At 41.2% G+C, this 17,868-nt stretch overlaps 1 protein-coding gene across 4 annotated transcripts; it reads right to left on the bottom strand.

Moving 5' to 3' along the window:
- Positions 1 to 2,292: 2,292 nt before the first annotated feature.
- On the bottom strand, positions 2,293 to 17,539 carry GCSAM (germinal center associated signaling and motility). Of its 4 annotated transcripts, none has more exons than XM_081573535.1 (6): positions 17,421 to 17,539; positions 13,833 to 13,907; positions 10,969 to 11,013; positions 9,945 to 9,991; positions 4,927 to 4,955; positions 2,293 to 4,042 (listed from the first exon to the last, which is right to left on the bottom strand). In XM_081573535.1, exons 1-6 carry the CDS (start codon positions 17,447 to 17,449, stop codon positions 3,725 to 3,727), a joined length of 543 nt encoding a protein of 180 aa, XP_081429661.1. In that variant the 5' UTR covers positions 17,450 to 17,539; the 3' UTR covers positions 2,293 to 3,724. The 4 variants fall into 4 exon arrangements, with proteins under 4 accessions (XP_081429661.1, XP_081429660.1, XP_081429663.1 ...); XM_081573534.1 differs by having other exon boundaries at positions 13,833 to 13,901; XM_081573537.1 differs by lacking the exon at positions 10,969 to 11,013 and having other exon boundaries at positions 13,833 to 13,901.
- Between the last annotated feature and the right edge of the window lie 329 nt (positions 17,540 to 17,868).

Below are 17,868 nucleotides of genomic sequence, written 5' to 3'. Positions count from 1 at the left end.
GATTTTCCTGACCTATCTTTGTTCTTCTCTTGTACCTTTCTTGTGTTCTAACATAAGAATTTATTCACAGACTAAGAGATTATTTATAGCTACTAGTATGAGCATAAAGCAGAAACCACAAAGCCTGCAGATACTGCATATGCCTCTGTGAACTTTGGTTGTGTGTAGTTGTAAGATCAGCATGGGGGAGGGGAGTTTTCTGATCGTATGTGTGACTTAAGGGAGCGTTTTAAATTCTCAGGCTCAGTTTCTTATCAAGAACAGGAATTCTTTAATTTAGGGATTGCATCCCCAAATGAAATTGTATACAAATTTGTGTGTGTGTGTGTCTGAAGGTACATTTTCTGTAAAAAGAGTATGCTGCTTTCATTAGAAATCCTGAAATCTATGGAAAACAGATCAGCATTAAATACAGCCATGTAGGTATTTCAAAGTACTCCCAAAAGACTCTCTTGCTCAAAAATAGTTCCCTTTCATAATTCCTTTAAATTTCATTACAAGACAGTTTTGTTTAAGCATTTATACTTAATATGTTCCCCAAATAAAGCATATTTGGGACAGATAATACTTTTACAGGGTAAGACTCAAACAACTATAACTTATTATGTTGTAACTACAAATACTTACTAATGAACTTCCACAGTGGTCCAATGTCTAAGTGAAAAATCCCTGTGTAAACCCCAGTCATTATGTGTCTGCCTCGAAGGAAGACTGCCAAGTGGCCCTGCATCACCAGACACATCAGTGCAAATTTTTCTCTATTCATGATAAAGACTTTTGTATCCTTTTGCTTGTTGACAAAATTTGTTCATAATCTGTGGTAGATGATGTACATACATTGAATGAAATCCTCCTGCTTATGGGTGATGGAGCTGAGCCTCTTACATGCTCAAGTTCACAGAGCAAGGAAGAGATGAAACTAGGACTCAAATTATTAATCATCTGACTCTAGTGTACACACTCTTTGCCCTAAGCCACGTTACATCTTGTACTGTATTCTCCGTTACCATGCATGCCTCCTTTTGAAATTGAGTATTATCTCGGCCAAGGGTCAAAGTTAGGATTCCATGTGGAAGAATTTTGCTGAAACTAGGAAGTTAGCAGAGGACATGATATTAAGATGTGATTGGCTTAGCTCAAGACCATGGACAGAAGCCTCATCAAACCTGTGTTGACACATCCAACCTCAAGTCACTGGATTTATTCCAACAGGGCACTTAGCACATTTTAAATCGCAACACTATTTAACTTTGGTTCACTTGGGGAGCAAAACGGTGATTAAACTCATAATGCATCTACTACTTGTCTCAACAAGCTTCTTACTATTTTAACATCCCCCAAATTAGTACAATGGTTATGGGTTAAATAAAACGGGAACTTGAGAGCACAGGTGTGCATATAGAAATAGTCTAATTTGCTGATTGTTCTCGCTCTCACCCTAAATTGTGGTTTAATATTTCCATGCCATTTTATTAGCACCAACTCTTATGGTTACACCAAGACCCAAAATACATTTTTGTTTAGTTTATCTATATGATTGTTTAAGAAAAGGGTCTGCAAACTTTTTTTTCTCTCCAAAGGGCCCCCAAATAAATATTTTTGGCTTTGAAGGATCCGTAGTGTGTATTACATTATAGCTCTCCAGAGGTTGAGAAGCCACAGCAACTACATAGATAAATGAACGGCTGCGGGCTGCTGACCTTGCATTTACCAAGATGGCGAGTCAGCCAGATTTGACGCGTGGGCCATAGTATGCCGACCGTGTTTTAAGGGCTGGGCATAATTCTAGAAACACCAAGAGAAAGAAGGGAAAATAAATAACTGAGGCAGAGGGAGAAGTGCTCGTTAGAGAAGGTGTGTGTGTGAGATTTTTCCAGTGTGACGCTTTATTCATAGTTTGTACATGACATGTTATATAACACACATACAATATAGCAGAGCCCTTCTATGTAGTATATTGGAAGAGCACCAAAGTGGAAGCCAGGAAATCAGGCTCTAGGTAAAGTTCTGCCACTCGCTTGCCGTGTTGCAGTGAGCTAGTTTATCCTCTCTGGGCCAAAAAAAGATAGTGGGATTAAAGGATCTCCAATGACCTTTCTAGTCCATCTTTCTCTGATGCTGTGATTTTTCCTAAGATTCTAGGGAGAAATACAAAGTTAAAAAATATGGACTAAAATATATATAAAAATCTGGCCTGGAACTTACCAATTTAACCCATGTAACCAACCAAGGCACCAGGGTCAATGAGTCAAAGACACTCTGCAAAGGACACTACTTATTGTTTTATATATATTTATGTTTATTGGAGTACAATTGCTTTACAATGTTGTGTCCATTTCTGCTGGACAACAACGTGAATCAGCTATATGTATACATATATCCCTTCCCTCTTGAGCTTCCTCCCCCCGGCCATCCCAGCCCTCTAGGTCATCACAGAGCACCAAGCTGAGCTCCCTGCGCTATACGGCAGGGCCCCACTATCTATTTTACACATGGTAGTGTATATATGTCATTATTACTCTCCCAATTCATTCCACTCTCTCTTTCCCCTCCCCCATGGCAAAGGACACTGCTTAGAGGCATGGAGTGAGAGGAATGCCACAGGCACCTACTTGGAAGGTTATGAGCGAGGAGTTGGGTACACAGACATATCTGAAATGAGGTTGCCCCTTTGGGTAACCTAGGGGCTCTTAATATGATGGGTGAAGCTTCCCTGTGACTTCAGAGCACAATCACACGGACATTTTGTAAGAAGAACCTGAACAAAGGAGCAGGGGGCCAGGGAGTCCCTTCCACCACTGAGTAGAATGGCCCATATCCAAAGCCATTTAGAACCAAAGATGGTCACTTCCTTCTCAAAGAGTGAGTATTTAGAATAGTTGGGTGATCTTTGGATGTTGGACATCTAGGAGGGTTTAGGAGGCTTTGAGGTTTGCAAACCACTTTCTACAGGGACCTCCATAGAAAGAGCTGTTATGTGTGTGTTGGGGGCGGGGGAAGATAAGCTGAAAGTGCTCTGTGCCCCAGACCTGCTTCAACCAAAGTTCCCCACTCACGGGTTTATTTGCTGGTAGTAATTGCTGGAAACAGTGACAGACTTTATTTTCTTGGGCTCCAAAATCACTGCAGAGGGTGACTGCAACCATGAAATTAAAACACACTTGCTCCTTGGAAGAAAAGCTATGACAAACCTAGACAGCATATTAAAAAGCAGAGACATTACTTTGCCAATAAAGATCCATATAGTCAAAGCTATGATTTTTCCAGTAGTCATGTATGGATGTGAGAGTTGGACCATAAAGAAGGCTGAATGCCAAGGAGTCAATGCCTTTGAATTGTGGAGTTGGAAAAGACTCTTGGGAGTCTCTTGGACTGCAAGGAGATCAAACCACTCAATCCTACAGGAAATCAATCCTGAATATTCATTGGAGGGACTGATGCTGAGGCTGAAGCTCCAATACTTTGGCCACTGGTACAAAGATCCAACTCATTAGAACAGACCCTTGATGCTGGGAAAGACTGAAGGCAGGAGGAGAAGGGGACGACAGAGGATGAGATGGTTGGATGGCATCACTGACTCAATGGACAAGAGTTTGAGCAAGCTCTGGGACATGGTGAAGAACAGGGAACCCTGGCATGCTTCAGTCCATGGAGTCACAAAGAGTCGAACACAACTGAGCGACTGAGCAACAACAACAAATTAAGTGCTGGTCCAGTCACTTCATTAGAAATGAGAAAACTGAGCCTGAGAAGGGGGCACAAGTGGATGTGGCTGTTTCAGGGAGTGAGGGAAGATTCTGTTGGGCATGAGAAGTTCATATTCATCCTCTTGGGAGGATGGGTGCTTAGGGGTGGAGGGCACACGAAGGAGTGAGTACTCAGTCTCGGTTCCTCCCAGCGATGCTCTGGGCCTCTCAGCCTTGAGGGAAACGTTCTCATAAGATTCCTCAGCAGAGATCCCCGACGGCCTTTTCCCGAGGACACTGTGATTGATGAGGGTGTAGCACAGATCCTCCGAGGAGCCCTGGTCGCCATTCTCTTGCTGGGTAAAGGAGAGCCAGCATTAAGACTTGGCCTCATCATTCTCCTTCTACTTCATCTCAACACATGCTCAGCCTCAGGCAAAGTCTTCCTCCATGACCACTTCCCCTTCACCTCTTGTTTATTTTTCCTAAATGGCAGCCCCACCCCAAGCACTAGCCCAAGCTGCCAGACTTCCCATGCTACTCAGAGAATTCAGCCTACTCAGGCATGTCCTCTCTTCCCCATGTCCCAGAGTGACCTCCGTATATAATTCCCAAAGTCTCAAGACCGTGAGGGCAGCCATCCTTGTATAAGAGAACAATCTAAAGACAGCTTAAAATGCTTGGTTTATGATATTTAACCACCCACTCTAGAGATATTTGCGTTATTAAAGGAGAATTCACTCAAGAGAAGGTCTCCTTCGGTGAAACATCAGGAGATAAACAACAAAACAGCAAGGGACAGGAGAAGGAGCATGGATTTGGATGAAAGACTTGTTTTTGATCCATGCTTCTGCCATCTTGTCAGCTGTCTGGCTTTGAGGGAATATCACTTAATCCTTCTATAAAATGGGTAGGAAAATAATAGTGCCAATCTAATAGTATTGTTGTGACAATTACATGAGATGATGCATGTGAAGCATTCAGCCCACATAAACTGGCATAAACTTCCTGGCATAAACTAAATCCTCAATAAATATAAGTTCTTTTCAATAAATTGTGCGACAGAAGTGGCCATAGCTTCTGCTACAACACTCTGCATATGTCCCTGGACTCACAAGCACTGGCATCTAAAGGATTCAGTATTAAGGTCGTAAGGGATCTTGGAGGTCTTCTCCTGCTACTTGAAGTGTCTGCATTTCTGCTGTCATCTCAGAAAAAGTCTCAGAGATGTTTGCATTACCTGGATGGGAGCAGATGATGTTTCTTCATCTGGAGAAAGAAAATACACTTAATGAATCTCAGGTCATGGGGAGATTTCTGGGAGGGGAGAAGAGGGGCACTGAAAGATAAGCAACCAGAAAACCAAGGAACAGCTAGGGTAGCCCTTCTTGGGCTATCCTGATCTTCAACACATCCCTGGGGAACAACAGGGTCATCTAAACAAGAAACAGTCAAAGCTGTGCTGAGAGGCTAAGTGGGAGAAAAGACATTCAGTGGGTCTTGGACAGGAAATCACATGTCCCTCCCTTTGTCACTACTCTCCTTCTCTGTCCTTTCTTACCCAAAATTCATTGCGTGCCTGGTGGTGGTGGTTTAGTCACTCAGTCGTGTCTGACTCCTGTGACCCTATAGACTGCAGCCTGCCAGGCTTGTCTGTCCATGGAATTTCCCAGGCAAGAATACGGGAGTGGGTTGCCATTTCCTTCTCCAGGGGATCTTCCCAACCCATGGATCGAACCCAGGTCTCCTGCATTGCAGGTAGTCTCTTGCATTGCAGGCAGATTCTTTACCGACTGAGCCATCGGGGCGTGTCTACTGTGTACCAAGAATTAGGGAGAAAAAGAAGAATCAGAGACAGACCCTGTCCTCAAGTCACTCATAGGCTAGCATAGGAGGCAGACAAGGACCTAAGAGAGATCCACAAGGCAGAGGAAGGCTATTTCTACTATAGGTGACAGGGGATCATGGCGTAGTAGAAGCTGGTGCTCAAGAATAGTTCTACAGAAAAGGATACTCTCAAACTGAACCATTTTTGAGCCCGGTGACAGAAACAAACAAAAGCAGGCCGATTGCTAAAAAGTCGATGTACTTAAAACCAGCAGATTCTCACCACTCAGCTAAGAGGGAAATACACCAGCTCAATAAACAAACAAGAGCATTCAATGGAAGCCTCATGACATCACCCTACCCTGGAGATAGGTGTGCCCATTTTAAAAAATGAGGATTGTTAAAGGAACTTTTGAAAAAAACATCAAGCATACTAACATTCACATTTTAGGGATCCCTGAAGGAGAACAGTGAGAGAAAGAGGCAGAAAATACATTTAAAGAAATAATGGCTGAAAACTTCCCTTATCTGGGGAGAGAAACAGGTATCCTGGTCCAGGAAGCAACAAGATGAACCCAAAGTGATCCAAACCAAGACATATCATAATTAAAATGGCACAGTTAAAGAGAGAATTTTAAGGCAGCTAGAAAAAACAGGAAGTCACATCAAGGGAGCTCCTATAAGACTATCAGCTGGTTTTTTAGCAGAAACTTTCCACGGGAGTGGCATGATATATTTCAACTGCTGAAAGGAAAAACCTTACAACCCAAGAAAACTCTACCCAGCAAGGTTATTATTCAGAATTGAAGGAAAGGTAAAATTTCCCAGACAAGCAAAAAGTAAAGGAGTTTATCACCACTAGATTGACCTTATAGGAAATATTTAAGGATCTTCTTTAAGCAGAGAAGAAAAGATTATAACTTAAAATAAGGTGATATACAAAAGAAAATATCTCACTGGTAAAGGCAAATATATAGCAAAGCCATTGTACCAGCCACTTAAAAAGCTAGTATGAAGCTTAAAAGACCAAAGTAGTAAAATCAACTACAGTAAGAGATTAAGGGATACACAGAATAAAAATGTAAAATATGATGACAAAAACATAAACGTAGGTGCAGAGTGGTAAAAATGTAGTGTTTTTATAATGCATTCAAACTTAAGTGACTATCAGCTTAAAACTAACTGGAGAGATGGATAAATTCCTAGAAACATCCAATCTTCCAAGACCGATTCAGAAAGAAATAGAAAATATGAACAGACAAATTACTAGTAAAAAAATTGAATCAGTAATTAAAAAAAAATAACTCCCAACAAACAAAAGCCTATGATCAGATGGTCTCACAAGTGAATTTTATCAAACGTTTAAAGAAGAGTTAATACCTAGCCTTCTCAAACTAGTCCAAACTATTGAAGATGAAGGAATGTTTCCACATTCATTTTACAAGGTCTGCATTACCCTGATCCACAAACCAGAAAAAGATAGCACAAGAAAAAATATATAGGCAATTTCCCTGACAAATATAGATATAAAAATCCTCAACAAAACATTAAGAAACTAAATTCAGTAATACATTAAAAAGATCATATACCATGGTCAAGTGAAGTTTATTCCAGGGATGCAAGGATAATTCAATATACGCAAATCAATGTGATACACCACATAAACAAAACGAAAGATAAAAATCATATGATCACCTCAACAGTTACAAACAAAACATTTGACAAAATTTAACATCCACTTATGATAAAAACTCTTGGTAAAACTGAATATAGAGGGAACATACCTCAATATAATAATGGCCATATATGTCAAGCCCAGAGCTAACATCATGCTCAATGATGAGAAGCTGAAGTCTTTTCCCTTAAGATCAGAAACAATACAAGTATGCCCAACACTCACCACTTTTATTCAACATAATACTGAAAGTTTAGCCCCAGCAACAAGAAAAGAAAAACAGATAAAGGGCATGCAAATTAGAAGGGAAAAAGTAAAACTATCACTCTTTGCAGATGATATAATATTATATATAGAAAACTTTAAAGATCCCACAAAAAAACTGTTAGAATTAACAGATAAATTCATTACGTTGCAAGGATACAAAGTTAGCACACAGAAATCTGTGCATTGTTAATAGCAAACTATCAGAAATTAAGAAAACAATCCTAGTTACAATTGTATCAAGAAGAATAAAATACCTAGGAATAAATCTAACCCAGGAGGTAAAAGACTTGTATTCTGAAAGCTGTAAGACATGGATAAAAGAAATTGGAGATGACACATAAAAAATGGAAAGATATACTGTGTTCATGAATTGGAAGAACTAATACTGTTTTTCACAGAACTAGAATAAATGATCCTAAATTTTGTATGAAACCACAAATCTGCAGAATAGCCAAGCAGTTTTGAGGAAGAAAAACAAAGCTGGAGGTATCATGGTCAGTGATTTCAAACTAGACTATATTACTATACTGTGCCGCCTGCCATGCAGGAGACTGCCTGCAATGCAGCAAATGCAGGTTTGATCCTTGGGTTGTGAAGATCCCTTGGAAAAGGCAATGACAATCAACTTCAGAATTCTTGCCTGGGAAGTCCTATGGACTGAGGAGCCTGGCAGGCTACAGTCCATGGGATCACAAGAGTTGGATAGTACCTAGCAACTAAACCACTACCAACATGCTATTGATATAGTAGTACTATGGTACTAATATTAATATGATACTACTATTCTGGCTATTATTAAAAAGACAACAAATAACACTTGTTGTCAAGGATGTGGAGAAATGGGAATCTTTTTGCACTCTTGGTGGGATTGTAAATTGCTGCAGCGTCTATGGAAAACAGTACGAAGTTTCTTCAAAAAATTAAATATGCAACTACCATACTATCCAGAAATTCCACTTCTGAGTATTGATATGAAGAAAACAATAGTGCTAATTTGAAAAGATATACACACCCCAAAGTTCATTGCAGCGTTATTTACAAAAGCCAAGATAGGGAAGCAACCTAAGTATTCCTCGATAGATGAATGGATGAAGAAGATGTGGTATATGTATATGCAAGGAAATATTACTCAGCCATCAAAAGAATGGAATTTTGCCATTTGTACAACGTGGATAAATCTAGATGGCATTATGGTGAGTGAAGTCAAAGAGAGAAAAATATCATATGACTTCATTCATATGTAGATCTGGCAATAAAAACAAATGAACAAACACAACAAAACAGAAACAGACTCATAGATACAGAGAACAAACTGGTGGTTACCAGAGGGAAGGGGGTGGGGGTACGAGCTAGCAGGTAACAGAACTTAAAAGGTACAAACATCCAATTATAAATAAGGCATGAGGACATACTGTGCAATATAGGGAATACTGTGAATAGAACTATAACATTAATAACTCTGTATGGTGACAGACAGAGAGTAACTAGATCATCTTGATGTATAGAAATAAATGAACCTGAAACTAATGCAATGTTTTAAGTCAACAACTTCACTAGAATTTTTTTAAAAAGTGTCTGTGAGTTTCAGCATTAGAGGTCTTATTTCTACCATTAGAGGTCTATTTCTATTTCTGTTTTGCTTTGATTGAGACTGGGGTTTCCTGACACCCACAGCTCCCCTGGGTGAAGTGGCTAGAGATGGGAGAGCTGAACTATTTTTTTTAAACACCTACAGGGCTCATTTTTAAGATTCAGAGTGAATGAACCAGGCTCTCCTCTTTAAACCCAGGAAGGCAAAAGCAAAACTCATTTCCTTTTCTTCTTTAGAAACCCTGTGGCCTTGTCCTCCTGCCTGTACTTCCTTTGTCCCCCCCCCCACCGCCCCAAATCTCCCAGTTAGATGTGACACTATTCACCACCCTCTCCTTTGAATGCTTTTGTTTCCTTCACTTCAACCCTGCTTCCATCACCACTGGCCTCCTATGTGGTCTTCCAGCATCCATTTTTGCCACTCCCTACTATTATCTGCTCTCTGAACAGCAAACTGTGTGATGTCTTTAATGCAAATATGATCATACTTGGCCCTTGTTTAAAGCCTTTCAGTGCCTCCTGTAACTCTCAAGATGAGAAGATCCTAACAAGAAACTTGATCCCCAGATCCTGCTCCTCCTGTGTGTGCTCTGTGCCCACACTGGCCTCCCTGCAGTCTCTTACAGGTGCCTTGTGCCTGCACCTTTGGCTTTTATTGTTCTCATTTCACTCCTTCAGCCTGCAAAACTCAGGAGATACTGGAAGGCTATGGAGATCAATCAGTCAGTTCATCCCTCAGTGAGCTCCTGGTTTAGGGGAGACAGAGACATGCAATTGGACAAACGGCAGCAAATGTGTAAGTATTATACTAGATGTATGCCCAAGGTGCTTTGGGAGTGGAGGGGAGAAGAAAAGCTAAGTTTGTCAAAAGTAAAAATGATGTGAAAGCAATGACTTACTTTGCTTTCGGGAGTCTTGTCTTGCTTCAAAAATGTGTATTTTTTTCCTGTAAAAGAAAAAGAAAGTAAATTGGTTGTTTTATTATTCAGAAACTCTCAAAGGGAGTTATACTCAACTATAAAAGCTCATGTTTAACTCATTTGTTAAAGTTATAAGGCTTTTATAAAGCCTCCTTCAGCCAGAGAAATAAGAGGATAGGAAAAAAGGAAAACTGGAAACAAGACTGAGTAGAAATCTACTCCTTTGTGTTTCTCTCTCTCCCTCTTTCACCTCCCTTTTCCCTTTTCTGAGGCTGGTATGGAATTGACTTATAAGTAGAGAGCTATGGTGATGACGTAGGTAACATTTTTGGAGTTTTCTTTCCTGACAAAATATCAATTTCTTTTATATTAAGGAGCCATTGTTATATACAATCTCAACCTCAGTCTCAATCTGTGATATCCAAACAAACCATCGAGCCAGCAAGCCAACACCTCCCACACGAGCCCTCAGAAAAACACAGTGTAAATATCATGGCAGCCAGTTATCATCTCAGGGGACAAGGGCAACATCTGCCCTAAGGAGAATGACCATATGTCCTGGTTTGCACAGATAGTTTAGTCATGTCATTATCAATCACTTAGTGACCCTTAACTATTTTCAGCCTGCTTTTCATTTGCAGAAGTTTTTTGGTTTGGACAATGAATTATACATCATCCTGGCTATGCCTTCTCTGTGCCTCTGTCCCAGGAGCTCGCTGGGATGTGTAGTGTGATCAAGGGGCCTTTCTTTACTTCGGTAGCCAGTTTCACCCTTGCTTCTGAGGCTTTCCCATTTGAAGGATGTGTAACCACCCCTAAGACTATTGTTCCTGTTTCTCACCAAACTTGAAGTGTGGTTTTCTCTGACTGATTCTCAGATGTTAGTGCCCACTTCCACTGTGGTGGCCACAGACAGTGGGAAATTCACAGGTAACTTACAGCAAACACCACAGTGAAACTGCACTTACAGAAAAATAACCCCTGAAAAGAGTTCTCCACTCACCACGGAAGGCAGAAACACCCTTCAGCGATGTGGCAGTCCGAGCATCTAAAATACCCAAGAAATGATACATATCACAAGTTTAGTTTCTGCAACTCTGTTACGGTGACTTCCTTCCCTTTGTCATTTCTGTGGAAGACCTTTTTTTCCTTCCCCCAAGAGAATATTCATTCTAGGTGACTTGGACACATCTATCATTCCAGAATGCCTTCATCCTCCCAGGACACTAACTGGACCTTTGGAAATATGACCTTATCAACTCCTAATCAGAGAAGGAACTTGCTGCTGCGTTCCTAGCAAAGGCTTGCTCATCCCCAGTTCCAGTAATTTGTGTGGCCTCTTGTGAGGAAGGACACACAGTTATCCCCAGGAAATCTAAGTAAAAGTGTGTGGACATTTTAGAAATTTCTTGTAGGCATGGATTAGGCAATATTTACATAGGATCCTGTTGCACTCTGAATTTCTCTTATTTATGCTCTATTATATTAATATTTAATATATTTATTAATTTTAAGATTTTATTTTCTTGGGCTCCAAAATCACTGCAGATGGTACCTGCAGCCATGAAATCAAAACACACTTGCTTCTTGGAAGAAAAGCTATGACCAACCTAAACAGCATATTAAAAAGCAGAGACATTACTTTGCCGACAAAGGTCCATCTAGTCAAAGCTATGGTTTTCCCAGTAGTCATATTTGGATGTGAGAGTTGAACCACAAAGAAAGCTGAGCACCGAAGAATTGATGCTTTTGAACTGTGAGGTTGGAGAAGACTCTTGAGAGTCCCTTGAACTGCAAAGAGATCAAACTAGTCCATCCTAAAGGACATCAGCCCTGAATATTCATTGGAAGGACTGATGCTGAAGCTGAAACTCCAATACTTTGGCCACCTGATGTGAAGAACTGACTCATTGGAAAAGACCCTGATGCTGGAAAAGATTGAAGGTGGGAGGACAAGGGGACGACAGAAGATGAGATGGTAGGATGGCATCACTGACTCGATGGACATGAGTTTGAGCAAGCTCTGGGAGTTGGTGATGGACAGGGAAGTGTGGCATGCTGCAGTCCATGAGGTCGCAAAGAGTCGGACATGACTGACTGAACTACTATATTAATATTTGTCTGCTCACTGGTCTATATCCTACACTAGAACATGAGCATCACAAGGTCAGGGACCATATTTGTCTGTTCATCATGGTACAGATCACCAGCATATGCTACAGTGTCTGGCAGACAGTAAATATATTTTCAACAAGTATCTGATAAATGAAGGAGTAGCTAAGAACAGAGCAGCTCTAACTGGTTCAGATCATCAGATCTGCCTTACTGACCCCAAGGTAGCTATATAAGGGCTTCCCTGGTGGCTCAGTGGTAAAGAATCCACCTTCCAGTGCAGGTGACTGGGGTTCAATCCCTGGGTTGGGAAGATCCCCTGGTGAAGGAAATGACAACTCACTTCAGTATTCTTGCCTAGAATGCAAAAATATATTGCACTAAGTATAAGGGTCAAATAAAGTTAAATATGGACAAAAGCTATTTTTAAACTGGTTATTTCCCCCAGTCAACTTTTCTGCAATGTATTTTTGCATTTCAGTTTGGAGTTTTGGTCTAGGGTAGGTTCAGATGAATCTCTACAACGTGGGCTGGGGGTGGTTTAGTCACTAAGTCATGTCCGACTCTTGCAATGCCATGGACTATAGCCTGCCAGACTCCTCTGTCCATGGAATTCCCCAGGCAAGAATACTGTGTGGGTTGCTATTTCCTTCTCCAGGGGATCTTCCGGAGCCAGGAATCAAACCTGGTTCTTCTGCATTGCAGGCGAATTCTTTACCAAATGAGCCATGTGGGAAGTCCTACAACGTGGGCTACATGCTAGCAATTCCAGGTTCCTGTCTCTTAACACAAAGCTTCCCTGGCCCCTGAAGTCTACCCAGTCTCTCCCTCCTTATAATGCCCATGGCCCTACTTGTCTGTTTAATCATTTGGACTGATTATTTTAGCATATGTCCAGTGATACACACCAAATATATGAGCCTTTGTTTGTACTGAAGAAAAACACCCTTTTTAGAGGGGTGCCTATGTAGGCTTTGACTGTGCAGAGGCTTTTTCAAAAGTTTCTCCTGAAACCATGGGAAAAGTGCAGATAACTCTTCAAGTCACTGAACAACTGGCTCTACCACACTTTGGGATTCTTGGATTCAGGGACACTTGTTTCATATTTTAGTGATTCCCTGATACTCAAAAGTCCTGGTTAGGGGACTTTCCTGGTGGTCCAGTGGCTAAGACTCTGTACTCCCAACACAGTGGCCTCGGTTCAATCTTTGATCAGGGAACTAGATCCCACATGCCACAACTAACAGTTTGCATACTGCAACTAAGACTTGATGAAGCCAAATAAATAAAATTAAGGGGAAAAAAAGACCTGGTCAGAAGGGACTGATGAGGAAGACTGCATTTAAGAGCATCATGGTAATCACAAGTGTCTCTCTCCACAAAACTTTCAACAGTTGTAGCCATGTGGGGGATGTGGATACCTCAGAAATAGAAACTCAGAGCTTAAAGTGAAATGGCCAGAATGGGGCTGGAGAAGAAAGGGACATGAGATTAACAGACAAAGAGACAACAGGAAATAAGGGTCTTCTTTCCAGTTGCTATGGGCTATACTAGGTTCCCAGCAAAATGGCACATCTCCTGTCCAAAGGTTCAGAGTGTTTTTGTCTTTTGTCTTGTCTTCGCATTTACTATTGTTACAACTGCTGTTGGGTTGAAGCAGGGTCCTGCATTCTGGGGTGTGTGCAGCCCAGGACCTAATAGACTTCATTCCTCTCAGGTAAAGCCTGGGAGAATTGCTGTTGGATTTCATCTCACCTGGATATTCTCAGTTTGGGGCTTTGACTTCTCAGATTCCAGGGTGTCTCTTGAGTGTTCCGCTGCCACCTAAAACTCAGCATATCAAGAATGAGCTAAGTCTTTGCTCTCCAGGCTTCCCACCTTGCTTGATAATTTTTCCAGCTTTCTTCACTTCTGCTATTTGTGGGTGAAATAGCAACAGCTTTCTCTTGTTGTCCTTCCGTTTGTTAATACGCCCTTCTAAAGCACACACCCCAATCTGTCCTTGACTCGACCTCCTCTCCATTGCCACTGCAACAGCCCCCCCAATTTTCTCCAACAACTGCTGTACCCAACCAGGCCCCAATCATTTGTTCCCAAACATCCAGGCATCCTTATGACCATGAGAATGTCAGTGCACAGAGAGGCCTGTCTGCTCAGCTCAGTTCCAGGGACTGCACTCAGGAACTGAGAAGGGCCTGGGCCTTGTCTCCATACACTGCAGTTTTCACAGAAAGCACCAAGGCAGCACAGGATAAAAGGGAAAGAAAGAATGAAATAAATAAAATAAATTGACTCAAGGTTTGGGTTGGGTTTCTGTGTAACTATCCTTCTATTTGTGGGGAGTGTGGGGTATAGAGAAAAAGAAACTAAAAGTTAACCCAATTTACTATATGCTTATTATATATATATAGGCACACAAACTATAAATACTATTTGTTTTTATATATACATTACTTACTATGCATACTACTTATTAAGTGTAAGTAACATATACATTTTCTATGTTATATTTCATTTAATCCCAGAATAAATCCATGAGGTAGACATTATGAGTCTATGTCTTGTCCATGAAGAAACTGAGATGAAAAAGCTTATGCAACTTGTCTGAGGACAGATAAGTGAGAGTAAGTGGGAAAACTGAGTTTGCTTCTGGCAGACTCATCCTCTGAGACTCTGAGCTCCTTTCATGAAGGGAATCGGTGCCATTCTGCCTGATGAGGGGGAATTTCCTGGATGCTTGTAACAATTTTTGATCTGGAGAGACAAGGTGGATTGTGCTGATTGGATGATAACCAGGTGGTAGGGGTGAAGTTGAAAATAAGATCCAAGTAAATATGACTTTTGAGTATATTAAGGAAGATGTTTTCAATCAATATAGAAATGAAGATTCTGGGCCAACTGAGTAATTATGTGGAAAAATGTGTATTTCTATCTGACATCATATAATGAGTGTATGATGCTAAAATGTAAAGCAATAAAACCGTGAAAATTATACTGTGGATCTGTCTTATCTTGGGGTGAGGAGATAATTTTAAGCATAAATTGGTAGAAAGCAAAAAGCTTTCTAGATTTAATGCAATTATGTTTAAATACATAAGAATAACAAAAATTCTGTATGACACAAGACACATGGACTGGAAAAATAATTTTTTTGTAATATTTATGAAAAAGGGCTAATTTCTTCCAGTAAAAATATCTTTTACAATCAATAAAAGAAAGTAGACCAAAATCCAAAACAAAAATTGGCAAAAGGCGTATTAGCCCTTCATAGATGAAGAAATACAAATCTCTGATAAATAAAGACAGTAAAATAAAGATAACACTTCTAATGTTATAAGTAGTTCCATGATTTTCCAGTTTACTTCCTTGTTTATATTTTATTTATTCTCCAATTTCTTTTACAACAAATATGTATTAATGTCACAATCCTTCACCCTCTCACCAAAGTTCTAAAAAACAAAATTACAGATGTAACATTAATCTTAACTTTCTGTCCATATCTGTATTTTGTTTTATTTTTCTTTTCAAGACATTTATTTAGGTTTCCAAGCATTCATTCAGCATTTATTGGGTGCCTACTCTATGTCAGAAACAATGTTAGAAAACACAAATTCAAAGATGAATAAGAAACAATCTCTACTTTTGAGGACCTCACATCTAGACATAAAAATAGGGATTTATAAGCTGAGAGAAGAATGCAAGAGTTTCAGACTGACAAAGGGTTAGGAGTATCTGGAGAGAAGTTCTAGACAATACTGACCCTCATGGAGAGCCAGGAGACATTTCATGGCCTTGCCAAGACTCCTTTTGTCAGGTAGCTTTTTGGATCCTATGTTCAAGATCTCAGTAGCATGAAGTGAGCTCTGGGACACCAAACATAATCCTGTAAAGACCACCCTCCCCCTCCCCAGCTAACTGATTTTCACTATCTCACTTTGTACTGGAGGGACTCCTTTGTTTAAGGTGATACTAATTTTTACAGTAAAAGAAAAAGAAAGTGAAGTTGCTCAGTCGTGTCCAACTCTTTGTGACCCCATGGACTGTAGCCTACAAGGTTCCTCCATCCATGGAATTTTCCAGGCAAGAGTACTGGAGTGGGTTGTCGTTTCCTTCTCCAGGGGATCTTCTCGACCCAGAAATTGAACCTGGGTCTCCAGCATTGCAAGTAGACGATTTTACCGTCTGAGCCACCAAGGAAGCCATTTTTACAGTGGCTGCTGTTAATGAAGGTGATGGTCAAACTAACTAGTATCTCTTAATTACTGAACCTGACTATGTGCCATGAGTTTGAGCAAGCTCTGGGAGTTGGTGATGGACAGAGAAACTTGACGTACTGCAGTCCACGGGGTCGCAAAGAGCTGGACACGACTGAGCGACTGAACTAAACTGAACTGACGTACCAGGTACCATGCTAGCATCACATACATTAGAATCCTCCAAAGTAAGTATTGTGCTACTAATTCCATTTAAAATAATGAAACTAAGGTTTAGAAAAGTTAAGCCAAGTTCCCTACCAATTTCAACGTCCTCTGCTTACCCATTGCAAGGATTGTATACCAGCTAAGGTCTTGCGCTATCAGAAAGCTTGCTGTTTCAAGCTTTGAAGTGAAGAGAAGTGAAAGTCGCTCAGTCGTGTCTGACTCTTTGCAACCCCGTGGACTGTAGCCTGCCAGGCTCCTCTGTCCATGGCATTCTCCAGGCAAGAATACTGGAGTGGGTAGCTGTTCCCTTTTCCAGGAGATCTTCCCAGCCCAGAGATCAAACCCAGGTCTTCTGCATTGCAGGCAGATTCTTTACTGTCTGAGCCACCAGGGAAGCCCAAGAATACTGATGTGGGTGGTCAGGTCTCCAGCACTGCAGACAAATTCTTTACCATTTGAACCACCAGAGAAGCCCAAGAATACTGGAGTGGGTAGCCTATCCCTTCTCCAGAGGATTTTCCTGACCCAGGAATCAAGCTGGGGTCTCCTTCACTGCAGGCAGATTCTTTACCAGCCGAGCTACCAGGGTGGTGGTGTTTTTATGCTATTTGTGAGGCATTAAGAGCTCAAAAGAGTATCCCCTTCCTGCCCCAGAAAGTTGCTCCATTTCTTAGAGTAGCCTGCACAAAACTTCCTTGATAAAGTCCTGCCTTTCAGCTGTCCTGCACCAGTGGTTACTATGATTCTGGAAAGCAGGCCAACCGATAAGGAACTGAGCATGATCCCTGGCATGTAGTAGCCACTTCTTTCTTGCCACTTCTTACCTGGTTGCCTTCTCCCAAAGAGCAAACCTCTTTTTCTCTTTCTGGCCCTGTTGCCCCAACCCGTCTCCCCTGCTCCCCCTTAGGGAGCCTGGACTCACCTGTCTTCCCTTGGCAGCAAGTTACCCATCCTTTCAATCCTCTTGGTGCCCTCCCCTCGGCCTGCCCAGCAGGCAGGCTGCTCCTGACTTAGAGACGGGGCTGTGTTGCTCTGGCCACCAGGGCAGAGGGAGCTGAGGGGAGTATATCCTCTGAGGAGGGGAGGAGGAGCCCTGGGGGGAGGAGATTCAGAAGGGCAAACAGGCACAGCTTCCTAAAATGTCAGAGGCTGAATGAACCAGGTTATTTCTTTTAACCAGAAGTCATTAGTCAGTGAGGGTTTTGAACAAATGGGGAAGCCCCATTTGCAATTGTAAATATGTCATAGGGGCTTTTCACTTCAGATGCCTAAACTTATTAAACCACTTTGTAGTCCTAGAAACGTCAGAAAGGGAACTTTGTTTTAAAACAAAAAAGCTTAAAAATCAAGCCATAGACCAGTAGAAAATA

The sequence above is a fragment of the Giraffa tippelskirchi genome, chromosome 2 (genome assembly GCF_054371585.1).
Source record: "Giraffa tippelskirchi isolate mGirTip1 chromosome 2, T2T-mGirTip1v1.2.pri, whole genome shotgun sequence".
Taxonomy (NCBI): domain Eukaryota; kingdom Metazoa; phylum Chordata; class Mammalia; order Artiodactyla; family Giraffidae; genus Giraffa; species Giraffa tippelskirchi.
Note: the sequence above shows the minus strand (reverse complement) of the source record. Positions and strands in the feature narration are given on the sequence as shown.

What these genes read in the sequence shown, in the direction of transcription:
- GCSAM (XM_081573535.1), bottom strand. Translation starts at nt 17,449, where the DNA reads ATGGGTAACTTGCTGCCAAGGGAAGACAG. An exon ending in ACAAGACTCCCGAAAGCAAA is followed by an intron (nt 4,956 to 9,944) that starts GTAAGTCATTGC and finishes TTCTTTCTCCAG; the next exon opens with ATGAAGAAACATCATCTGCT. An exon ending in CATCATCTGCTCCCATCCAG is followed by an intron (nt 4,043 to 4,926) that starts GTAATGCAAACA and finishes TCCTTTACCCAG; the next exon opens with CAAGAGAATGGCGACCAGGG.